Below are 24,339 nucleotides of genomic sequence, written 5' to 3' on the forward strand. Positions count from 1 at the left end.
CCGGTCTCTCCTCTTGAAAATCGGTAACAAGACCGATCCTGATTTGCACATCTGATTTCGGAAACGAGATTTGGCACTAATGACAGATGTCTCTCTGCTGCGGACTAGGCTTTCCAGACTTTTCGTGGTTTCTACCCCACCGCCCGCCTGCGCTCGCTGGCTGACCGACTCAACATCATAGGGAAGGGGGGGCATCCGCTCGGCTTCTTAAGCGCAAGTAAGACCCGTTTACAATATAATTATTCTTTGTAATTGCGCCATGATTTGGAGTTCGTAGGCATCTATAAAATCATAGAAGGTTGAATGTGTTGGCAGCCAAAGGCACCTGAGTCGAATGACGTGGTTGTCGACATATACTTTCCTCATAGACCCAGTCTTCGCCTATCTCAATCTTTGTCACAGATCCCTTCCCAGCCTGATCAGTCCACCGTATCGGTATATTCGCGGCTAAACCGTCTATGTTACGACGAAATTATTAAACATCGCCATGAGCAACGCTATCCCTGCCCATCCACTCATATAGAAGACGGAAATCTAAAAGGCTATAATAATATAAAATAGTAATTATTAAATAAATAATAAAGTTTCTTTTTTAAAAACTATATATAAATATAATTATATATATTTTAAAAAATACTTAGCTAAGATACTTTATATTTATAATTATATAATTAGGCTTTCTTTTAGCTACGGTAGCTATCTTCGCGGCCTCTAAAAGGCGCCACCTGGCTGGCTAATTCATCGCCAACACCTCCTACATACCGCCAAGCTAAGCTTTTGGATTATTCGAAATAGTGAACTCCACCGCGTCTTGGACCTCCTTGTGCTTCCACGATACTTACGGATTAGAGGACACGTTGACTTACCGATGTCGTTGTCGATGCACAAAGCACATTTACGATTGCCGCAATAGCGTCATCCTGGAAAGCACTTGAAAAGGATCTTTCCGCTACGAAAACGTTTTCACACTGGGCTGTTTCTGTGATATTATAGTGATTATAAGAGTGAATCTATCGCCGTCAATAATCCGTGGTTGTGAACTTTGCAGGAGGGAAAGTTGAAAAGTCGGAAAATCTAAAAAAAAAAAAATCTATCGAAACAGTGGGAGTATCCATTGATACTGTGTAATAATACTGTGTAATCGATATCGAGAACCGCCCGAGCAACCAGCAAAAGCAGAACATAAAATCAAATAAGAGTGAATCTTGTCACTTCACCTCGGCAGACAGAAAAGGTAAATGCATCAATTTATTACTACAGGATGTTACCCACGACACGTTGTGTCCTTCCTCACCTCATTTGCTTACCCCCGACACGTTGTGTCCTTTCCTCCTCTCACTTGCTCACCGGCCTCTCGCCATGCTGCTCATATGCATTGCGGAGAGTCTTACCCTCGTCGCTTCTTTGGCTGTATCATCGCGCGTGGGCGATGGCATTCTCTCTCTCGCTGCGGTGGCGGCGAGCGACTGCGGTCGTTGCGGGGCTGCGAGTCTTGAGAATCTCTTTCTCTTTCTCTCATGTTTGGTAACAGCTCTTTCCCTTGGTTGCTTGTCTCTGCTTGGGCTATAGTCTCGCTGCTGCCCCCGCCCCCGTAGGGGGTCTGGTTGTTGCTTCCTTCCGCATGGTCTCCATGACTGAACTGGTTGTTGCCTCCGCCCTCGTAGAGGGTCTGATTGTTGCCTTGGTAAGGGGCTTGGTTGTCCTGAACAGGGACTTCGATGATGTTCTCTACCCCGTATGGATTGTTTGCGCTGAAGTCGGACTCGGCATATTGGTTTTTGTCCTTGGGTCTTCTAGGTGCTCCCGACTGGTTGTTACCTCCGCCCTCGTAGGGGGCCTAGTCGTTGCTCTTTGTCCCGTAGGGGTCGTTTGGGTCGTAGCAAGCTCGACATAGTCGTTATTGTACTCGGGACGACTGTCGCGTCGATTGAATAGTCGTGACTCGTTGGTCATGTTGGCACAAAAGCGTTCAATGATCTCGGCACTTTGTCGGTTTTGCGTAGCAATGGCCAGGCTCATCTCTGTCAGATGGCTGACGTTGGTCGCTTGAGGGTTCTGCTGTGGTGGCATTGGCCTCGGCATATGCCTCGGCATTCGCCAGTTTCCTGGTGGTCTGTCGCCCATTTTGTGACTTTTGGGTTTTTGGAGAAATTGAATGAAAAGAATGGTGGGTGAGAAGAAGAGAAAAATCACAAGATATCTGAGACGACCTGGGAGGCAAGTGCTAAAAGTGTGTCCGATGGGAAGATGATGCTTCACCTTTGACTCCAGCTCTTGCCCTACTGTTCATCGTTCTTTACTTTTTAGAGAGTATTCTCTAGTGCATGTATATAAAATATAAGTGACAGTAGTGACAGTAGAGATATAGACTAAGAGGATAGAAGCATGATTTTGTTGGCTGGTATTCTATTTTGACACTTACTTGCTCCCCTCGAATCCCAAAAAACAAAAGGGAAAGAAAAAGGGCTACGCATCCCCGAGCAATCATCCGGTACGTCAAGGGAACAAGCTCACATAGGCACTTCTTATCAACTGAGAGGAATTAAAACACGGGTATCCCGTCACAGTAGCCCTCCGAGACTCGAGAAGCCGTAACATCAGGGCGCTACTTATACATAGAAGGCGTCTCTTGAGAAAGCGAGAAGTAGATAATCATGTTCCATCCAATAGACTACTACCTCCCCAGACGGAACAGGCTACTTTGGTTGATGGCTCTGATGATTCATTTACATCTGTCCCTTTCAGAAGGAACCCATCCAGTCCTCCCGCTTACATGACTTTTCCTCATCACAACATCCACACGGAACTTTTCATAGCCAGACCCATACAGGAAAGTCGTTGGAACGTTCACTATCTTGCCATGTTTCTAACTTGCCTAGTCAATATGGAAAGAAGAGAAATATTCCAGGACGCTACCGCTGATACTAAGACGGTAGACGCTAAGACCGCGACACAGCAACACGTCCAACGAGACGAGCAATCCCAAAGACTAGAGACTCATACGAGTAGTGAGCATCACGTCCAGTTCAGATCGGCCTACTGTACTGACTTGTCGAACAGATACCCCCGGCGCGACTGCCGAAAACGAAGCCAATGCATATCGCGACGCCCTACGAGGCGCTCCAGTGTTTAGCCGCCTGGAAATCGAAATGGATCTTTTATCCGAGGGCAGAATCAGAGTTGGAGGCGACGTCCCAGAGGGGCAGTCAGTTATCGACCACGTCGCACACGACGCGTTTCTGCTCCACGGCCCGCGTGATCAGGCCCATGCAATGCTCGGTAAGATATTAGACAGCAGCACCGGCGCATACCTTACTGGCATACTGCGACTCGTCCCAGGGCCAACGGCCCCGCCGACCCCTGCCACAGCAGCAACGCCTCGAGCACCGCGCCTCGCCACAGCAGTACCATCCTCGAGACGGCCGAGGAAGAGGAGCAGTCTCGTAACGGAAAGCCCAAGCCCTGCCGCAGCGTTGGGGTTAGCCGCTGAAGCTGACGGTCTCTCAACATCATACTTGAGTTACGACAATACCGACGACGATTTCCATCCTGGCCAACGTGCCCCGTCGACGTAACATAATGTCTACGACATTGAAAGCGACTCGGAAAGCAGTCCTTCTTCACCAGTTCGCCGTCGCCGTCGCCGGAGTCGCTCTCCTTCTCTTGGGAACTAGTGGCTAAAGCAGGTGCTTCAGAACCCAACGGGTCAGAAAGAAACCAGGAGGAAAGCCAGGAGGAGGGCCATTGTACCTTGGTCGTCCAAGACGAATAAAAATAATCTACCCAACGGATTAATAAACTTTTTTTCCCTCTAGAGTTAGAAGTGACATAGATTAGACTTATATCCGTTTTGCCATAAAGCCTAATTATATAATTATAAATACAAGGTATCTTAGCTAGGTATTTCTAAGATATATATAATTATATTTACGTATAGTTTTTAAAAGAAGAAAGTTTACTATCTATTAGAGGACTACTATTTTTAACTATCGTAGCCTCTCGGATTTCCGTCTTCTACATGAGTGGAGAGGCAGGGACAGGCAAGACCAGCCAAAGGGGCATCGCCAAACCCAGAATCGCACCGCACAACAAGAAGACCCTTCAGTACTTGAACCTACATTTCTCATCTATAAGAACACATCAATCTCACAGCCATGTCGATAATCGGCCGTCTGCCGGTAGAGCTCCACCTCGCCATCATGAAGCGGATGAACCCCGAAGAGATCCAGCCGTGGATCCGAGCAAACCCTGATGCATTCAGAGGTTTTTCAACATACAGCTTCATGATTCTAAAGAACCACATTCGGGAGATGGGCCTGATTTCTCGAAGCTGAGGCCAGCATGATGGAGCTTGACTAAGGCGACGGAGCTGAAAGTGACAACGACACTCACAATCTGATGTAGAGCAGAGCAAGCGTCGGTATGCCAACGGCATTTGAAAGCATGGCGCTTGATGCTTCAACGTGGGCTGATAGTTTAGATAACAATTGAATGTCGTGCACTTCAAACGATCGTGGTTCGTGCCAATCTCCTCGGTAACGTGTGGAGTATTGCATCCAGTGATTTTTCTCGTGCCCGAATTTTACGTCAAGGTAAGCAAGTAGAATGTCAATGGTATCCCGACAAGTGCATCTCTGGCAAAACTTGCTGGCAGCGCCCTCTTTTCCTTTCGCAAGGTAGGCTGGCTTCTCAGTTATCCCGCTAGAGAGGAACAAGGTACCTTGGGACAGAGGCAATGGCGGCCCGAAAGGAAGGAAGTAGCATGTCTTGCTCATAGGCCCCAACGCAGCTGAATGCCAAGTCAAGGTACTTCCCTTGGGTTACCCGTACCTTGGGGTTCCAATGGAATCGCCCAGATTCCAATGGGGCCTGTATCCCCCGTCCCGCCACTTCCGTATGGGAGCTGATTCCACCTGCTCCAAGACACAACAACAGCAGCACCGCACACTTGCTTGCTACAGAATACACCATGCCACTTGACGAGGCAAAGTGGGCAGAAATTGGTGCGAGGGTGACGGCCGCCGTGGAGAGATGCCAACAGCGCAAATGGGCAGGCGAGGAGTCCAACCGGCTTGCCCAGAGGATTCGATCCCAATGGGAGGACTTGAAAAAGGAATCGGCCAGAGTCAACGAACTCTACGCGGACTTGGAGATCAGAGAGACGACCCTTGCTAAAGAAAGACAGATGACAGCAGCGGCCATGGAACATTCGTTGAAGCTGTTCAGCGACGACATGACTGATATGTTTAAGCCATTCACCGACGACATGACGAGTGTTGTCAAACGGATCAACGATCTCAACATTGAAAACTCGCTCGCCGCTGCAGTAGAAGATGCCATAGACAACTTTAGGATTACGACGTACGACAATACAAGAGATATCGTAGAGCAGGAAGTCAACTTGGCCAACGACAGCGTGATGGAGCTTATGCAATCCACGAAAAAGGATAACAAGATTTTTTCAATGTCATTTGGTTCAATGATCAAGCAACTCTCAGAGATCCAGTCAACGAACTTTGACATCAAGGTCAACGTAGGAAAGCTCTTGCAGGGCGGCCGCCTGCTGGAAACTCTCGAAAAGGACTTCAGTCACCTGTATGTGACCATCAACCAGAGTCAGACGGGATTGAGCAACGTGGCCCGCGGTCTCGAGGCTCTTCCCAAGAACGCCGACATCGATGCTCTGGGGACTGCGGTCGTCGAAGTATCCGGCTTGGTGAAGAGAAAGCTGGGGGATGGACTGGAGTCCATGGCCAACGGCCTAGAGGACTTTATCGAAAAGATGATGCAGAGGCAACTTGTAAAGAGCGAGAGCGACAGGTCAAGCATCATGGGTTCGGTAGACGAACTTGCGGCAGAGACGGAGACCAACATGACAAGAGTACTCGATATCACAGAGGACTCAAACAGCCACGTCACCCAAATTCTGTCGGTGCTCGTCGTCCTTCAAGATCAGCTATCCGGTATATGTACCGACATGAATACCCAACGGGACAAGAACCAACTCGATCACACGAAGCTACAGGACGGAGAGGACACGAACCTCAAGCTCCTCCAGGGCCTCGTCCGATCGCTTGAGGACGTTGGCAGCAAAATCACCGAAACGACGACCAACACGTCACCTCTGAACCAGAGAATGGCAAAGTTCGAGGAGATACTAGGGACCTTACCAGATCTCTTGAAACTACAAGCGGCCAGCTCATGGGCCGAGGGCGAGATCTCTCGCTTGAAGGCAGATTTAAATGGACACAAGATGCGAGAGGATTCCTTATGGACTCGCGGAGAGGAGATTGAAGAGAAGGCAGCCGCCGTCGCCTCTACGAAGGCCGAGAACATGCAGCTTCGGTCCAAAGTTGGGGACCTGGAGCGTGCTCTCAGGGAATGGGAGGCCATGCTCGGTCCGACAGCAGACAAACAAGCAGAACAGGACAAACGCCTCGACCTCTTGATGGAATCCCTCGAGTCTGGAGCTTCCAAAATCGAGAACTTGGCTTCCGAAAGGGACGGAATCGTGCTCCAACGGGACGAGGCCATCAGCGAGTTCAATCAAGTAACTTGTCAGATGAAAGACGTCGCCATCGAGAACAGCAAAGCATTGGCTCAGCGAGACGCTGCCATAGCAGAGCTGAACAAGGCCAACGAAGCTCTCAAAGAACACGGCGAGGTCGTGATAAGATTACAGACAGCTGTTTCCCAACTGGCTGAAGCAAACGCTAAACTGAATGAAGCGGTGTCTCAACGAGACGCTGCCATAGCGGAGCGGGACGAGGCCAATGAAGCTCTCAAGGGTCACGACGAGGTCGCAATAAGATTACAGACAGCTGTTTCCCAACGAGACGATGCCAACAGCAAGTTCAATCAAGTAACTTGTCAGATAAAAGAGGTCGCCAATGAGAACAGCAAAACGGTGTCTCAACGTGACGCTGCCATAGCGGAACTCAACAAGGCCAACGAAGCTCTCAAGGGACACGACGAGGTCGTGAGAAGGTTACAGAGAGCTATTTCCCAACGGGATGAAGCAAACGCCAAACTGGACGAGGGGATCTCTGAGAAGAAGGACCAGTCTGACGCACACAAGAAGGAGCTGGACCGACTGACTGGGGAGCGCGATGGACTGTCGGATGAGAACGGCAGGCTACGAGAGCAACTGTCTGCACTTGAACGAGAGAAGGAACTCTTTCACAAGGAGCTTGACGAAGGGAAGCAAGCACACGCCTCTACCCTTGCCGAAATTCTCAGAGTGGTGAACAACGTTTACTCGGGCCAAGAGAAGGATAGGCCGAAGCTGGACTTTGTTACCAGTAGGCACGCCGGTCCTGGAACCCAGGAAGAAGAAGGAGACCCAGGCACCGTGGGCTTGAAGAGGAGGCGCGGTCTTCCCGGCGCCGCGGAGCAGTCGTCCGAGGACGAGCTCGCCGACACGTTGGCAGAGCGCATCAAGGCTTTTGGCTTCCTCGACGACGACGACATCCACAACACGTGGAGCACTTTTATCAGGTTATTTGTGCCGATGGCTATAGGTCCGAAGAGTTAGAAGCGGATAGAGGCCTTCATAGACCTGGCGGAGCCTGGTGAAGTTTACTGCGGGCTGCAGATGGTCTTGGACGTTGACTGTCCCATGCCAGATCAGCTCGATGAAGAAAAGAGAAGATGCGGGTACCACGCAGTCGGCGAGGGGATTTGCTGGATTGCCCGGTGCACAGAGCTGGGTGGCAAGAAGCGTTTCATAATGGGCAAACGGAGGTAGAATCGGGCGTGAGCATCGCGGCGCATGGCCCAACGGGCAGATTCCAACGGAATTCAAGAAGAAATACTTTGGAGGATCATATCGTTATAGTATATACATGAATCCTTTTGTTTCTTCTTGGCAAATTTCGGCGAGCAACGGTATTGCGTGAAGCCTCATGAGCGCGCTTCACCATCCGCGCCAAAGGCTTGTATGCTAACGTAGCACTACCGTGGGGACCTGGAAGGCCGAACACGGCGCCCTGGCAAGGTGAGAGCGGTCCTAAGCCTACCCCCAATGCCCTGCCGTAGGGGGCTGTAGTACAGGGGTGTCGTAGCTTCCATTTCCCAATGAGTCGATGTTGATGGATCCTTCCCGTTTCTCCCACTTGCATCAGCATCATTCCAGATATGCAGCATCGATGATGGCGACGAATACGCGAAATCCATTCAGGCCAATTGCCCTTTTAGGGCGAAACAATCAGATTTCAAACTTGCGGCATTTGCGGGCCCTAGCCATCGCCAATAAAGCCGACCTACAGGCCATACGTTCCGGAGTGGACGACTTGGCAAGACAGCATGGTTTCGACCGGCACAACGTGCCCATGGTTAACAGACAGCCCGACACGACAGGCAGCCACTCAATTAAGGAGATTAAAGAAACCTCTCAAGCTTTGGTGGAGGAACGTGGCAGATTTGTGAAGATGAAGAGTGCAATGGAGACGAGGGCCGGGAGTATCGACAAGGTCCTAGCCGATTGCCAGGACATTGCTCAGCAAGGATTGCCTGAGATTTAGGACGACTTTGTGGCACGGTTGACATCTTTGATTGTACAACTGGTCACCGACAAGCAAGTACCGACATTGCCGGACGGCCCGGAAGCGCTAGCAGAGTGGATGGCAGAGTTGCATCGCAAGCTGCCACGAAGTCTCGTCAACGACGCACGCGATCCCTTGGAAGGAAGCCAGATAGCCGAGATTGACCGACTGGGAGGCCGACTCCTGAGCGAAGGCGATGAGTTGATCCGGCTCAAGGGACAGCTACGGGAAAGGAAGGACGCGGATGCTACTTTGGACGATGCTCATGCCAAAGCAAGGGAGGAATGGGAGGAGAAGATGGCAAGCAAGGAGAAAGAGCTTGCTGCCATGGCAGAGAAGGCAGCAACGCTGCAGAGGTCTGTCGAAGCAGTCGAGAAAGAACTACAAGTGGCATGTTCCCAGTTCAAGTCACAGGAAGAGTCGGAAAGCGAGGAGGCAACCCCATGGGATGCGGCCTGTCAAAAACAACTTGAGGAGGCCGAGACCGAACTGGCATCGCACGCGGACACGATCCAGAATCTCCGCCGAAAGCTCCAACGGCTGGAAGAATCGTCAACGGAGACCGATGCGAGATTAGAAACAGAGAAGCACCTACGAGAGAGCTCAGAACAGCGAGAGGCCACAGCAGAGGCATCCAAGGAATCAATCGTCGAAAACCACCGAGTTGAGGTAGGAAAGCTCAAGACAGAGCTCGAGGCACAAAGGAAGGCAGCCCACGAAGCATGCTGCAAGATATTTAGACTAGAGGTGAAAATAACCAACGACACCATCAAATTTAATTACTTGATGGAAAAGGGGGGGCGCGAGAGCGCAGCAATGGCTGCTCAGCTCGAAACGGCCAACGGCCAGACGCAACAATTCGGCGGAGAGCTACAGGAGGTGAAGAGTGAGTTGGAGAAGCAAAGGCAAAGAGCAGTCGTCCTGCAAAACCGAATGGTCTCGGCCGGCGCAGAAACAGAGAAGGCCAAGGACGACATACAGGAGCTACAGCAGTCCAAGTCGGCACTAGAGGCAACGGTCAAGTCTCTCACAGGCGACAAGCTTGAGGCGTCAAAGACGACGGAGGTCTTGAGAGCCGACCTCGACACGGAGAGAGTCAAGGTCGGCGAACTGACATCGAGTTTGAACGAGATCAAGACGTCATATACTGATAGCGAGCGGCTTCTACGAAAGTGCCAGGACGAGTTGGCAACAAGCCGAGAGGTGAATGACATGCTTACGAATAAGATGAGCGAAAATCTCAGACAGTCCCACGAGAAAGTCATGGAACGAGAGAATGAGATGGAGGAAGCAGCAACGGCCTTGCGAGAGACGATCAGCTCGCTCAAAGGGAAGATCAACGACCTGAAGACCGCGGAAACGAATAACAAACACAAAATCAGCAATCTCGAGACTGACTTCAGAGGACTCAAGGTCACAGAGACCGAGGACAAGCAGAAGATCCGCACGCTTGAGGGCCAGGTCAACGACCTAGAGGCTACAGTGTCCGTCAAACGACAGACGATCCAAACGCTCGAGGCACGCGTCAGCGAATTGCAGACCGCAGGGGCTGAGGACAGGCAAACGATCCACGTGCTAGAGGGACGGGTCAACGACCTACAGGCCATAAAGACTGAGGACAGGCAGAAAATTCTCGCGCTCGAGGGACAGGCCAGCAACCTACGGGCCGCAGAGACTGACAAGCAGCAGACTATCCATGCACTCGAGGGACAGGTCAGCATCCTACGGGCCGCAGAGACTGACAAGCAGCAGACTATCCATGCACTCGAGGGACAGGTCAACGACCTACAGGCCACAGAGACTGACAAACAGCAGACAATCCGCGCGCTCGAGGGACAGGTCAACGGCCTACAGGCCACAAAGACCAACAAGCAGCAGACGATCAACGAACTCGAGGGACGGTACAATGCCCTGGAAGATACCCACTCCATCACGAAGGCGCGACTATCCGACTTCCTTCGCGAGGCAGGCCCTGGCTTATCTAGCGCAATTGTCGCCGGCGGATCGGAAAGCACAGTGGTGGAATACGAACCATTGCTGATCTGCCAGACCTGGAACGGCAACGCCGTTGAGCCAGACCTCTCGGCGCAAAGCATGGTCAGCATCGTTGCTGCCATCTTTTGCGTCTTTGACAAACCGGCATGGGACGACTGCTACGTCGGCGCCCTGATGCGACGACTCACGGAATGTCTGGGGGAGGTCAGCATCGTCTACCCCCAAGTGATGAGACAGCTGGTCGAAAGATGCACTGAACGCATCGCCGAGGTAATTCCTTCTGGAGACCGGCAGCAGATACTGATGACACAGCTCTCTGCAGTAGCCGACGTGCTCGCCGCGCGGTAGTCGAGCCTGCAAGACTTGGCTCCGGCACCCGACAGCATACTTGCCGAGATGAAGGCTCACTGCTCAGACGCCGTGCCCAAACTGTGGCGGGATGTGACAGAGATGGCGCCACTTCTCGAAGTCGAGGACGAATCTGTGAGAACGTGGACTCGCCATCGTGGAATGACTCTACGCCTCGACAACGTCGATGTGATCAAGGCCAGTGCATGGGAAAAGGCAATTGTTTGGCTGCGCGGCTCGAGACGCTTTTGGTTCGTCGAGGCCAACGGCGTCAAAGCCTTGGGGTACAATGAGGGCCTCATGGCCCCAACGGGGTTAGATCAAGACAATATCATCCTCGACATGACCCGCGGCGTATGCTGGGATTGGTGGGTATGGGCGGGTTGGGTGTCGGGTGATGGAGATGAGGTAGCATAAGAAGCTCAAACATCCTTCAAGGGCGGGCACTACGTGCTTTCGAGAGGCCCAAGCTGGGCATGAATGGGACAAGATAGTACTATATACACATTGGATACCATTGCGCGGAATCAGTTTGCAGGTGCATATGTGTCGTGGTCCGATGCCCTGGCAGCCTCACCTGTGACTCACTTGTGCCCACGATTCGACCATGTTCACTTTGCATGTACGGATATGTGCTCAATGTAATTTCCATTCTAATCAAGTAAGCTGCCCGCCCTTTCCTCTCTTCCCGCCTTTCTTCCACCAGACCGTTGGTCCGTCCCACTAGTGGGGCCTGCTAACCAAATTTACATGTTGTTGGCGGGTACGGTGAAGCCAAGCACTGGCTGGAAAGCCCCCATCCTGCTGTGTAGGTTGTGATATCTCCCAACATCGCTGGGAGGCACCCGTTGGGCGCGGAGTATTTCCTCGAGGATCTTGTTCTGTAATGGTGTATTGGCTGCGTTGTGCTCTACAGAAGTCTCCATGTCTTCAGTGTCGTCTCCGTGCTGAGAGCCGTCCCCGTGCTGAGAGCCGTCCCCGTGCTGAGAGCCGTCCCCGTGCTGAGAGCCGTCCCCGTGCTGAGACCCGCCCCCGTCCCGAGAGCCGACCCCGTCCTGAGAGTCGTCCTCCCCGACCGAGTCGCGTATCGTGCTGGGCCATTCCCGCTTGTCCGCTCTTGTCTGTTCTGTCAGCGGCTCGTTGGCCGGTCCAGACACGTCTGATCCGTTATCTGGGACATAAGTGCCATCTTTGTCACCCGGGTCAATGTCTTGACTACTTTCTTCAGACTCTGTTAGTCTCAGCGGCATGTCTGAGCCACTTGTTCTTCCTGATTCGCCACGTGCAAGGCGAGGTACCGTTGACCTTCCGGGCTTGTCTCTGCGGTCCGCTGGCGGTTCGTCAGATTCGTCGCCTGATGCATCCTTCATCTTGGCGTCATTCTCTACCCCGCAATATCGCGAGTAGGGCTCACTGTCGGGGATACCGCGACGTAGTCTCTCATTGTTTTCGCGAGCATTTCGTCGTCGCTCGTCGAGAAGTTCACGTTCGTAGAACTCGAGGAATCCATCCTGGTCGGGTTTGTCGGCGAACTTGCCCTTGACCTTGATTGCATTGCGGCCAAAGGCCTCGGCTGTGAATGCCCCGAAAGCGGGATGACCCATGGCGGTGGTGGTGTTGTTGAGGGCCCTGGTGATAAAGTTCAATTCTGGCGCGCCGACCGCGTAGGGTCGGAACACTTGGCCCCTCGTCCGATCTTGCATTCCCTTGATCTTGCTCCTGGCCCTGACGTTGGTCTTTTCCTTGGCACCCTCTCGTTCAAGCGCCAATAGAAACTGGGAATAGGTGGACTTGAACAGTTGGTGCCTGGTCAATCGGCTTCTTGCCAACTGGTGCAACTCTGGAATCGGCTTTCCCAGTCCCTTGTGTTCCCCAATCACCTTGATAAAGGCAGCCAAAAACTCATCACCCGTAGGGTTCCATAGCGGCCAGTCCTGATGTTCTCCCTTGCGCACAATGACCGCGTACTGTAACGCAAAGACAAACAGATGGAAATTCTCTTCCCAGAGTGGGTGGAAGACCAGGTTGGCCATGACCTTGCAGAAGTGAACGCTCCACTCGTCAATCTTCATCTTCTGCTCCACGCCGTCGTCGTTGCGAATGGCGACCGAATAGTTCTCGTGTGAGTCGTAGACCAGGTCGTTCTCTCTCGAAATGATTTGACGCGGCGTGCGATGCCAAAACCGCGTGGTCGCCTTCCATAGCTGAAGGGCGTGAGAGGGAAAGGAGGTGGGCGCGAGAAGAGCAGATCTCTGAGGGTCGTTTTTCCATTCGCCCCGCAGGTCTTTCTCCTCATCCCTCGTCCAGTCTTCGTCGTAGTCGGATTCCGAAAGTTTCTTTGGCAGATGCTCGTTGAGCATGTCGAGGGTGACTGGGGGGTAGTTGTCGTTCAAGTATGCCTGAAGCACCTCTTGATGATCTCCGCCTTCAGAAGTGTCTCTCAAATTTTGCCAGTACTTGTCGGCTGAAGGCGTTCGCAATGTCTTTCTAGCCTGGGCTTTCTTCTGCTTCTTCTTTGCAGGGGCGGACTTCTCATTCTCGTCGGAACTGCTGTCAGATGGGGGCCCGGCTGTAAGATCGTACACGTCCGGAGAGTCGGCCTTCCCATCCTCATCGCTGTCGCCGCTATCTTTGGACTTCCTCTTTTGCCGTTTGGCCGAGCCACGTCCGTAGGACTGATCGCTGTCAGCCTCCGTGTTGGCATGCGGTCTTTTCGGGGCCGTCGCCTTTTTCCGGGCCGCATTTCTCTTGGGTGCGCCAGCGGCATTGAGCGTACTCCTGTCGTATTGTTTCTTGGGTTTTTGTTTCGTCATCTTGTTGCTTAAGCTTGATGCGGGAACGATGGAGAGTTGTAAGATGTGAACGGGCAGCTAGGCACTCTACAAAGGAGAAGCCCACTTTCCAGGCAAGAGTGCATGGGTGCCTTGGGTACCTTGGATACCTTGAGCTTGAGGTACCTCAGTACCCCGAGGTACTAGGCCTACCTACATACCATACCTTACCTTGTGTACCCTCTAGGACATGTAGGTATCTATCATTAGCCCAGTGGGAAGCGGCTTGACCAACCACCCTGTGACAAAAAAAAAGTAAGCACTTTAGATCAAGCACTACCTCGATCCTATCATCCTCCCAAGACCCCACTCCATGCGATGGGTCACCCAAACCAGCTGACACAGTCTTCCAGGCAGAGGGCGATCTGACAGAAGGGTAAGACTATAGCCGGTTACACGGGTAGGGCGTGTTGCATGAATGAAGACTACAATTGAAGAGCAATGCAGGAAGCAACGCGGATTTGAAGATAGGTGACGTATAACGTGTATTCTGATGGTTGGCCCTACAGATTGATGTATCATGGGGACATTGATGGAAAAAAAACTACTGGTCTACTTGGCGGCTTGTTAGGTGTTCGCTCTATTCTGGTTACAGGGTGCCAACCAAAAATTGGTCACCTTGGAGAAATCAGCCCTTGTTCACCACGCTTTGAACAGTCCCTGCCGTGCGGCATTGTGTAGTGCCCAGTGCCTGAGCCACTTTGGACTTGAACTTGGTCCTTCTGGGTAAGGTGAGGTAGGTCGGGTCGGCCCGTGGATCTCACCTTACCCACGTATGATGAGCAGACATTCTTGTGGGTGGGTGGGTGAGACCCACTGGACCAATTTGGAAGCTCCGAGGGGGCCCGGATGGGATGTACACATATATGGGCCTCGTGCACAATCCTAGCTAGCAGTCCAACCTCCTACATACACACCTTGACCCCCCCCCCCCCCAATCTGAGCGCCATCTTACTGGCGACCTACGTAGGGATCCATCACAACCATCAACGCAGAACACCAAGATCATCGTAATCCATCAAAGACGTATTGCAGAACACCGTAAGCAACATCACAGCGACTTTTAATGGTCGTTGGCGCCTGTCTAGCACGAGCACGGGTCGAATCGGGGCAGAACCGTCTGCTGCCGACGTCAACAGAACGACTACCATCAACGACATCCCATCATCCCACTCCCCAATCCCATCTCTCCAATCCCATCAGTCTATTAAGCTATCTAGATCTATACCCCTCCTCGTTGTAACTAATTATCGCACTGTCCACGATTAGCCTGCTAGCAAACGCACGTACTTTATCTAAGCTAGCAGCGACAAGCTACAACCGCAGGTATGCTATACTAGAACGGGACGTAATAGACAGATCTCTATTACCCATACTGCCGATAGGTAGTATACACGATTAGCTAATTGACGACATCACATCAGTAGTAAACCGGCTTCATTTGAGCGAGCAGTCAGAGGACGAGCCAGAGCTGACACCATCCGACACAATGTCGACTCCTCTGATATTGACGCTGGACTGCGGAACATTTGACGGCTCCGTAGCTGCGTCCCGCTGGCTTGTACGATTGAAGTGGGACTTCGAACGGGCAGGTCATGACCCGACGAATGTGCCGGCGTCCCAGTATATCAAGATCTTGAACATGCAGTGCGAGAAGGATGCGGCAACCTACCTCGACAGCGTCCCGCATCTGTCCGCAATCGTTGAGAAGGCTGACGAGGGGAGGGCTACTATCGCTAATGTGACAACTCTAGATGCTGCTTTGAAAGAGCGTTTCCCGGCGAGAATAATGGGACACGTCTCGTCCGCCGGAGACATTAATTCCCTGCATTAGGAAAAGGACGAGGCTTTACTGGCCTATTACAACAGGGCCCTGTCGATGCTTCACAGGGTTCGTTGTAGAGAATCAACCATTGGAATCACATTGTCAATGCCGGAGCAGACAGTGTTGACATCCGTCGTGAGACAATTCGTCAAAGGATTGGCAGATGCGGGACTCCGTCGACAGGCGTTGCAAATTTCGGCAATGGCATCCAACAGTCTGAGATCGGCATACAATACAGTCAGAGACGCTCGACAAGTATTAGAGGAGAGAGAAGCCGAGGATCGTCGTGTCCACGATGAGATGCGTACCAAGATGCTAGAGGACGTCGTGACAAAACAGAATCCTGGACAGCCAGTCGACCAGGTCATAGCACACCAACTGGCACAGATGCAACTGACAAACCCGGTGGCAGCCAACTACCTCGGATACCTGAACCAGATCCAGCCTGTGACATTTCCGTTCTCAATTCCACAACTAACAGGTGGCTAATTAACCCTTGGAATGCATTAGATCCAACCCCAGCAGCAGATGCAAGTACAACAGTGGCCGTCCAACGCCAACGCTCCGCCCCCGTACTTCAACAACGACTAAGGATATGCCCAACCGTCGACATACAACCAGCAGCAGTCGAGCTACAACCAGCCGTCCAAGCAGTCCAATAACAGGGGTGCATATCGAGCCGGACAGGATGTCGGGTTGAATTCACGAAGAAGGATAGCAACCTGCCTAAGCTCCCTGACAGAAAGACCTCATCTAACGATTTCGTTAGCGGAAAACGCATACCCAAGGACAACGATAACATCTGCATTCGATATAGCACCGAAGGTCACAAGAGACCTAACTATACGGGCCGACAGCTACAGCCATGGGAATCGGCATACATCAAGGCATTGGTGTTTCCGTCCAGCAAGAGTTTCAACGCAGGACATCGACCCCCTCACGGGATAATCGACGTACATTCAGCCCAGATATACTACGCCCAGGACGTGGCATATCAACAGTCCGTCGTCACTCAACAGATAAACCAAAACTCTAGTACCCTGGCAACGACAGACGAGCTCAGGAACCCCTGGGACAGAACTGATGTTATTATTAGAGGCCGACACCTAGAGTTTACCCCGGTAGAAAGCACAGAGGATGTGATTCCCCCTAATTATAGAATTAAAGGAGGCACGACTGCAGGCAGACGCTCGATCGGCTGAGATCGTGGAGCTGTCGGGAAAGGTTGCTAATATCCTGGAGGTACTGTCGGATGAGTCCATCGACGCGGATGACAGAGTGTTGAGGCTCAACGCCCTGGTGGCTCAGGCTGAATCGTCTAACTCTCACAACTGGAAGCAATGAATGGAGACTATTTAGCAAAGGCCTCGGGCGCACGCTTAGAAAGTGATGAAGCTAAAGAAGACGTCGAGAGTCGTCCAACTACCTAATGCTAACTCGAGGGAGAAGGTCACTATTAATGACATCGTTAACATACCTGAACCCATGATGATGCTAGGCCTAATGGTCGACCCCCAACCGCCGAAGCGGCCGCGTAGACAAGGGTTGATACCCATCGTGGCACCAGAAGGTCTACCACCGATTAACATTCTCGAGATGGCTAGGAAGATCGTGTTGGATGTCCCACTGTTGGATCTGATGCAATTGAGCCCTGAGTTCTTAAAAGCCCTGAGATCCATGTCCCAACGGGTTGTGGTGAAACGACCCAAGAAAGACAAGGGAAAAGGCAAGATTGCAGAAGCACACTCAGTCCAGATTACACTGAATGCAGCGGGTCACATCACGACAACTAATGACCCAACGTCAAACATCCGCTTGTTCTCCAAGCGATATGCGGCAATAAGACCGTTCAGAGTGGACTGCATAGTTATGACGGCGAGTACCAAACACTATGTACTAGACAACGCAGCCCAGGCGGACCAAGGTTCGGAGATGAACATCATCTCACCCAAATTGGTGAAGCAGTGCGGTCTCATCTAATACCTATTAGCCGGGATCGGATTTGAAGGACTGAAGATGGGAGCAGTCAACGGAGCGGCATATTTCATGACGCACTTCGTGGCGATGGACGTTGTGATCCATGGCATCAAGCGAGAGATATGGGCAATGTCCGCACTCAAGACACCGACCAATCCGTTCTGCTGCTCTTGGGCATGCCATAGTTGTTCGACGTCCGAGCATTGATCGACCCCTAGGGAGCCAGGATAATCATTAGCAACACCAGCATCGGAGAAACGTTAGTGGAAATCGAAGGACCCGCGATGGATTTAGTAGAATCATAAAAGCTGATTTCGAGTCCTACTAACGACCATACGGACCTAACTAGTCGGGACAGACTGCTAGGGATCGTGGACTTCGACGACGACGATAGCTCAGACGACAACGCGGATTCAGATAACGACTATTTAAAAAACGACTAGATCAGAACCGACCTAGGTAGGCCGTTAAACTATAACTGTCCGTGGAGGAATAGGCGCCGATACTACGAGATAAGTCTAGACAGGACTTTAGCAAAGGGTACTCTCATTTAAGAACGCATCTAGTACCTAGCCATGTTTATATGCACTAAGAATAACGAGGGATAACGAATAGAGAAAGGAATTTACCCTATTTCATACTTTATTAGCAACAATAAACAAGGGAGATGTTACACGTCCAGTAGAGATGGGGAACAGACACACGCCGGCACCCGATACTATATATTCAGCATTTCCTACAACGAGGAGGATCACGCAGTTAAGCATAGACAAATCTATACCTATAGTCGACATCGATAAAGTTTAGGACGCAGATGCGGCAGATCGGCCAGATTGGACACACCTTAACGAAGCCGTCGATGTCCTATTCCCAAGACGGCGGACAACAGTCGGAGAGCCGGGGACCACAGTCGACCCCCCCTTACCCCCCCCCCCCCCCCGACGAGGATATGGGCAATTTAGTGGCGGAGGCCTTAAGAACGGAGGTTCTGTCCAACTAAGACTAACAGATCCCTAAAGTAGTATTCTCAGATACTAAAAGTCTAATTCCACTCATTACAAAGTATCTAGTAGCAGTAGTAAGAGGAAATGTGGACGAGCTAAAAGGTTTATTAGGATAGATAAAGAACGAGTGGTTAGCGATGACGTGTCTAGACGCAACTCCAGAGGTCTGCGAGGTAGTAGCAACATGTTTCAGCGCGCCGGCATTAGTTACGATAGACCCAACCAGGCTGGACAAGTAGTAAAGAGACGATTAGTACTCGGACGTCTGCGGGTTTTTAATGTGCGAAACGACGAATCTCAACAACCACGAGCTGAGGACTCTAAAATCGAGGGCATAAGAGTACGGAATATCAGACAACACGTTGTACCACAAAACGCGGGATGAGTGGAAGAGATGTCTAGTGAAGTCAGAGGTTGCCCAAGCTTACAAGAAGGCCCATGATGACGCCGGCCATTTCGGACCGAACATAACCAGACGACGACTAATCAAGACTTCTACTAGCCAACGATGTCACACGACATTACCAGCTACATCAAGGGATGTTGGCCATGTGCGAGCGTGGCAGCAGAGCAGATATTACACGCAAACCAGACGGTTGCCATTTCCCACCCACTGCAAGTAATGGGCCTCGACCATCTGGGACCATTGCCAAAGACAAAGAAGGGCAACACACTGATTCTGATTTGGGTCAACTATCTGAGCAGATTCTGTTAGGCGGCACCGACAAAGACTTCGTCGGCAGCTGAAGCAATCCCCGTCCTAGAAAGCTAGTCAAACACCCTGGGAGCAGTGCCCGAAACGATGTACCCAGACGCAGGAGGTGCGTTCGCATCGGCTGAATTCAAGACAGCCATAAGAAGCCGGTCAATCGAAGTTATACCAGCCCCGGCGAAATCACACAAATCCGTGGGCATGATTAAGAGACATATCAGATTGTTAGTGGACATCCTAACGAAGGGAATGCTAGACGGGACCGTACCGACAGATGAATGGGACGATCACCTACAGGGCGGATTAAACAAATTAAACAGCAAATAGATGTCGACGGTAGGGTTTTCCCCAGCGGAGATATTCATAGGATAGGAGACGTCTAAAGCAAACATCATACAGCCGACGAAGCTAAGACGACTGCCAGACCCAGATGAACTCGCCGACATTGCCGTCAACTTTATGGCCAGGACGGATGCTATCAGACGAGACATCGCTGATAAGAACAAATCAACTAACGAGGCAAGGATAGCGAAGCATAACATAAAGACGAGCGAACCGTTCCGGCGTGGTGATCTGGTGATGTTGGCACAGGATAGGAAGCCACCTAAGTTTGAACCTCGATAGCAAGGACCATTCGCAATTAAACATCGAGTCGGTCGGGTCTTATATATGATCGAACAATTGGACGGGACACCGATACCTCACCATCGACATTGGGACTAGTTAAAGATAGATACACCGCGAGAGGGATACCTACAGTCGGGGGTTGACCTCAGGCTGCCATTCACCAATTTGCTTCGACGAAGGCGAGGAAGGAACGATTCACAAATTGACCGCCTTTAACACCCACGACAAAAGAAGTAAACAAAAAGGGAGAATTTTTACGCTTTTGCCAGTTCACACATCTTACCTACCTTCCTACCTACCTCACGTCGTGGCCCCTCACCTTTCCAATTTTCCTCACACACCCACACACTGTTTTTTCTTTTCCTCCCACACCTATACACTTACCTGAATTTCCCCCATTGCCTACTACGACGATACTTGCAATCCATCCTACCGAACGAGACAAGCCGCATCCGACACGACCTACTATAGTGGCATGCAGACGGACGCGGACCGGCAACCGATCGTAATCGACCTCACCCATATCGACGACGATTCCACAGATTTTTCATCAAGTAACGACGAGTCAAGTCTTCCAAACACCCCCGAAGGAACTGCTGATCAGAGACATCCATCAGAGCCAAGCAAGATGCGTCGCGCCAGAAACAACGGATCGGGAAAGGACACCTCGTCGGCCGGGAACACCTCGTCAGCCTCGTCTACCCCGGCAAAGAAGAAAGTCCCCCCTTCTTCTAGTTCCCCGATTGATTCCAACCTGACCGAAACTGATGGCACTATCGGAGGATTGACCCCGACGTCCGCTCGCAAAGCCATATTGGCAGCCTATGACAAACTCAATAGAACGCGCGGCATGGAGCATATCATCTCCAGGAAGATGATAGATGATATGAAGGAGCTGTTGACACCCATTCTGGCGGGAACCACCGTGACATTCACAAACAGCACTGTGTACAAGGCCATCAGCTCCGTTCTGACCGCCCGAGTCAAGGAGGGAGACCTGTCGCAGGTAATCCCAGAGTCGACCTGTTGGGCGGCGGCATTGAGATGCGTCGCATTGCCTCTCACGGAAGGGCAGGGCCCGGAAAATTCCTTCAGGAAAGACCTGAAGGTAAGAAGCACCATCATGGACATGATGGAAGTGATTAGCAAGATATTGGATGGAACGATGCCGTCAGAGATACTTCAACAGGCTCCCTTCCTGAGACGCACGGATTCGATCAAGTACGAGAGCCAGAACGCCATTTCAGCATTCAAATACTTGATTGGCAGAGATGGGTCGTCGAGCTCCGACGATGAGGAAAAGAGCAAGGCACCCGTCGAGGGAAACACATCCTCGACTGATAGCAATATCAAGGGTTCTAACGAAGTGGTCGTCGACAAGACCCCATCGCTATTCAACGCAAATCCAGAGACTAAGAACACGGAGCCTGGTCATTCCCCCCGTCTTCCTCCTACAATGACAGGTGATAGTGTTCTTGGACGCAGAGTACAGCTTCCGACCATGGGATCCTCACCGTTCGGATCCCTACCGCTCGGATCCTCACCGTTCACTCGGAAATTCGGCAGCTCCCCACCCGTGAGCTCACCATTAGCAACGAATAATTATATTGCTATCAACGCAAGCAACTCAGTTCACGAGAGTACAGCTAAGCCGACCCCTGCTACTACTAAGAACAAGACAATCCAGTCTGATGCCACCTCTCAACCAAAGCCAGTTCAGTCTGATGACACCAGCCAATCTACCCCGACCGACACAACGTCAGCTGAACTAAATACAAAGGGTGCCGAGTCTTCAGCTATCCCGACAGCCGAGCACAGATGGGTCACATCCAACTCTCAGGGAAGTCCGATCCTCAATAATAAATTCACCGATCCGGCAGTCACGAGCCTTAAAAGACCTTTGGTCGACAGTCGATGGGGGACATCCCCGGCACAGCCAATGACGGGAAACATCCGGCAGTCAGAGTACAAGAAGCGATCGGCAGACGATGTATTTGGACCGACAGATACCAAGGCCATCCCCGAGAAGAAGCGCAAGCGCTTGCCGCTGTTCGACCCCCCCACTGAGATGAGAGACATGGAGGCAGAATACAAGCAAATGTGTCACACCCGTCATGATCAGCAGCCTTTCGGCATGGCCCTGCAGACTTCATCCTTGGACGCGAGCCGTTATAATGACACCCAACAGCAGCCCCCTGACGTACCTCAACAGACTCATTATGATGACGACGAAGGCTTGGTCCTACAGCCACAGGAATCAGACACGGCCCGACTGGAGATCTCGGATGTGACACAACAGGACGACACTATCTACAGAGGATTAGATTCCTCGGAGGGATCATCGGACGGCGGCAGACAATCACCTATTAAGGACAAGGCGGTGCCTCTCAACACCACGCAACGGGCGGCGATCTTCGACCGTCTGCATTCGTCAGTCAAGAAGCATCAGGACGACCAGGGCATCAAGCTTGACAAGTACAAGCTAATCATCGAATATTGGATGGAGGAGCATATGGACGACGGACGGGATCCACTCTCCAAGTTCGATAGTTGGCTGGATGGCAAGATGGAGAAAAAGAAGGCGAGAAAACCCAAGTCGAAAGGATCTACAAAGTAAATGAGAATCGAGATGAGTGAAGTGAATGGGAACCAACGATGGAATTGGGGGCCATCACGACGATGGAATTGAGGCCATCAGGGAACAATGGAAAAGGACAGAAAACGCAAAAACAGGATGAACAGTGTCGGAACAGGGAGTTTTGATGAAGACGAGGGAGTTTGCCTTATTTGCTTTTATTGCTGGATTCGTTTTTTTACGACGAGTTGATCCTCGATACAACATACGAGACGGGACCAATTTGGAAGCTCCGAGGGGGCGATGGGATGTACATATGGGCCTCGTGCCAAAACAATCCTAGCTAGCAATCCAACCTCCTACATACACACCTTGACCCCCCATCTGAGCGGCATCTTACTATTCTCTCCCAAAAATCCACATAACCATCTTAACCTTTTTACTTTGGAGTACCCACAACACCTCTCGAAAAGTAATGCCTGACTTCATCGTCTTTTCGCACAAAAGTCAAAGCCATCGACATGAACCCATTTTTATCGCGTAACATTGCCTCTCGCTAATGACAAAAATCAAAAATTTCCCCAGGGACATGTCGCATTCAGTACCTAGGTAGACTTCTACGCGACAATGTGGCCAATGGTGTACGGAGTACGAGGCCCTGAGACAGTGGTTTGTAAGTGGAAGGGGGCCCCTGAAGATTATCCAGATAAGGTTTTCTGCCGCTGCCACGTTCTCTGGTGACGGGTTCTGTGGGTCAAGGCATACATCCCCAAGGTCCTCCGTACGGAGTAAGTATGGTCTATGGCCTACCAGCAATTGGCCGTTCTGGGCTTCAAGACGACAAGCGAAGAAGCCATTCAGTGGCTCATGACCAGGCAGCTGAGGAGTCTTGCGAGTGAGTACTTGGTGAATAGCATCAGCCTTTGGATCTCCTGACTGACTTTGACGTTTAGAAAAGAAGGGCATCGACGAGTACCCTTGGCCGCTACCATTGGCTGAGTTTTCTTCGGGAAACCCGTCCCCCGGATACGCCTTGTGGTTCAAGCAACAGGCAAGCGCATCCCAGCCTACGGCAGCTGCTGCCCAGCCTACGGCACCGCCCAAGTCAACGGCACCGCCGACGTCAACGACACTCGCCGCTCGAGCCGACCTCGGCCCTCCGAACCGGAGTGCGGAGGGCACAAAGACGAGAGAGGTCTCTGACAACTTCTACATCCGGAAGAAGGCATAGGATGCCTTCCTAAGGTCAAATGATGTCGGAGACCTCAAAATCACTCGAGACGATGCTCCTTTCGAGATCGAACTCGATAACGAGGACATGGTGCGCCGGATGCTCACCGGTGTGCATTTCGACAAGAAAAGGGGTGTTCAAGCGACTCCCATCGCAATCGTCAACCAGATGATTGACGCCAATCTCGAGTTTGCAATCCAGCAACGGGGCTACGCCTCCAAGACAAGGAAGTCACTGACCTTGGCAATTTGGGACACTTCTGTCAGTCCTTCAACAGTGAAAATGGCAGGGGCTGTTTGGAAAATAGCCATGGATAACATCAAGCAGGCGCACGCGAGGGGAAATTCAGGCATTGGTATTGATACCTTCTTCAGTTCGCGCCTAGACAAAGGCCACATCGCAGCCAGGAAACCCGCCCCGGCCAAGTCTGTACCTCAGAATCCCCAGGTCAACGACCTTGTCACGAGTGTCGCCAAAACGACTCTCTTTAGTCAACGACAACGAGAAACTCCAGTTCAAGCGCAAGATGCTTGGCGAGGTGAGTGATGCTGCCAGATTGCTCATCGCGATTACACCGCCTCCCAACGAGGGGCCGCCATGACTTCCTACGTCGAGAGCTTTCCTGCGTTGTTCAAGCAGAAGCAGAAGGAACCCATGCCGATCACAGAAAC

At 51.6% G+C, this 24,339-nt stretch overlaps 9 protein-coding genes across 9 annotated transcripts; 7 read left to right on the forward strand and 2 right to left on the reverse strand.

Moving 5' to 3' along the window:
- Nucleotides 1-1,387: 1,387 nt before the first annotated feature.
- CABS01_06770 (uncharacterized protein) lies at nucleotides 1,388-2,124 on the reverse strand (the record flags this gene model as incomplete). The annotated part of the gene is made up of 2 exons (XM_060540135.1): nucleotides 1,388-1,762; nucleotides 1,819-2,124. The coding sequence occupies 2 exons, from the start codon at nucleotides 2,122-2,124 to the stop codon at nucleotides 1,388-1,390; spliced, it is 681 nt and encodes a 226-aa protein (XP_060403819.1).
- Nucleotides 2,125-2,884: 760 nt separating this feature from the next.
- Nucleotides 2,885-11,303, forward strand: CABS01_06771 (uncharacterized protein; the record flags this gene model as incomplete). Its single annotated transcript, XM_060540136.1, has 13 exons — nucleotides 2,885-3,008; nucleotides 3,061-3,205; nucleotides 3,340-3,478; nucleotides 3,599-3,746; nucleotides 4,153-4,263; nucleotides 4,405-4,420; nucleotides 4,924-6,398; nucleotides 6,729-7,520; nucleotides 7,626-7,743; nucleotides 7,952-7,996; nucleotides 8,180-8,471; nucleotides 8,523-10,808; nucleotides 10,887-11,303. 13 exons carry the CDS (start codon nucleotides 2,885-2,887, stop codon nucleotides 11,301-11,303), a joined length of 6,108 nt encoding a protein of 2,035 aa, XP_060403820.1.
- A 329-nt stretch (nucleotides 11,304-11,632) lies between these two features.
- On the reverse strand, nucleotides 11,633-13,699 carry CABS01_06772 (uncharacterized protein; the record flags this gene model as incomplete). The annotated part of the gene is made up of 1 exon (XM_060540137.1): nucleotides 11,633-13,699. The coding sequence occupies one exon, from the start codon at nucleotides 13,697-13,699 to the stop codon at nucleotides 11,633-11,635; it is 2,067 nt and encodes a 688-aa protein (XP_060403821.1).
- A 1,507-nt stretch (nucleotides 13,700-15,206) lies between these two features.
- On the forward strand, nucleotides 15,207-15,551 carry CABS01_06773 (uncharacterized protein; the record flags this gene model as incomplete). The annotated part of the gene is made up of 1 exon (XM_060540138.1): nucleotides 15,207-15,551. One exon carries the CDS (start codon nucleotides 15,207-15,209, stop codon nucleotides 15,549-15,551), a length of 345 nt encoding a protein of 114 aa, XP_060403822.1.
- Nucleotides 15,552-15,743: 192 nt separating this feature from the next.
- On the forward strand, nucleotides 15,744-16,133 carry CABS01_06774 (uncharacterized protein; the record flags this gene model as incomplete). The annotated part of the gene is made up of 2 exons (XM_060540139.1): nucleotides 15,744-15,989; nucleotides 16,053-16,133. The coding sequence occupies 2 exons, from the start codon at nucleotides 15,744-15,746 to the stop codon at nucleotides 16,131-16,133; spliced, it is 327 nt and encodes a 108-aa protein (XP_060403823.1).
- Nucleotides 16,134-17,030: 897 nt separating this feature from the next.
- CABS01_06775 (uncharacterized protein) lies at nucleotides 17,031-17,522 on the forward strand (the record flags this gene model as incomplete). Its single annotated transcript, XM_060540140.1, has 1 exon — nucleotides 17,031-17,522. The coding sequence occupies one exon, from the start codon at nucleotides 17,031-17,033 to the stop codon at nucleotides 17,520-17,522; it is 492 nt and encodes a 163-aa protein (XP_060403824.1).
- A 2,815-nt stretch (nucleotides 17,523-20,337) lies between these two features.
- CABS01_06776 (uncharacterized protein) lies at nucleotides 20,338-22,479 on the forward strand (the record flags this gene model as incomplete). Its single annotated transcript, XM_060540141.1, has 1 exon — nucleotides 20,338-22,479. The coding sequence occupies one exon, from the start codon at nucleotides 20,338-20,340 to the stop codon at nucleotides 22,477-22,479; it is 2,142 nt and encodes a 713-aa protein (XP_060403825.1).
- A 759-nt stretch (nucleotides 22,480-23,238) lies between these two features.
- Nucleotides 23,239-23,668, forward strand: CABS01_06777 (uncharacterized protein; the record flags this gene model as incomplete). The annotated part of the gene is made up of 2 exons (XM_060540142.1): nucleotides 23,239-23,332; nucleotides 23,391-23,668. The coding sequence occupies 2 exons, from the start codon at nucleotides 23,239-23,241 to the stop codon at nucleotides 23,666-23,668; spliced, it is 372 nt and encodes a 123-aa protein (XP_060403826.1).
- Nucleotides 23,669-23,755: 87 nt separating this feature from the next.
- On the forward strand, nucleotides 23,756-24,269 carry CABS01_06778 (uncharacterized protein; the record flags this gene model as incomplete). The annotated part of the gene is made up of 2 exons (XM_060540143.1): nucleotides 23,756-24,023; nucleotides 24,160-24,269. 2 exons carry the CDS (start codon nucleotides 23,756-23,758, stop codon nucleotides 24,267-24,269), a joined length of 378 nt encoding a protein of 125 aa, XP_060403827.1.
- Nucleotides 24,270-24,339: the final 70 nt, after the last annotated feature.

The sequence above is a fragment of the Colletotrichum abscissum genome, assembly GCF_030869225.1.
Source record: "Colletotrichum abscissum strain IMI 504890 chromosome Unknown Scaffold_14.1, whole genome shotgun sequence".
Lineage (NCBI taxonomy): Eukaryota > Fungi > Ascomycota > Sordariomycetes > Glomerellales > Glomerellaceae > Colletotrichum > Colletotrichum abscissum.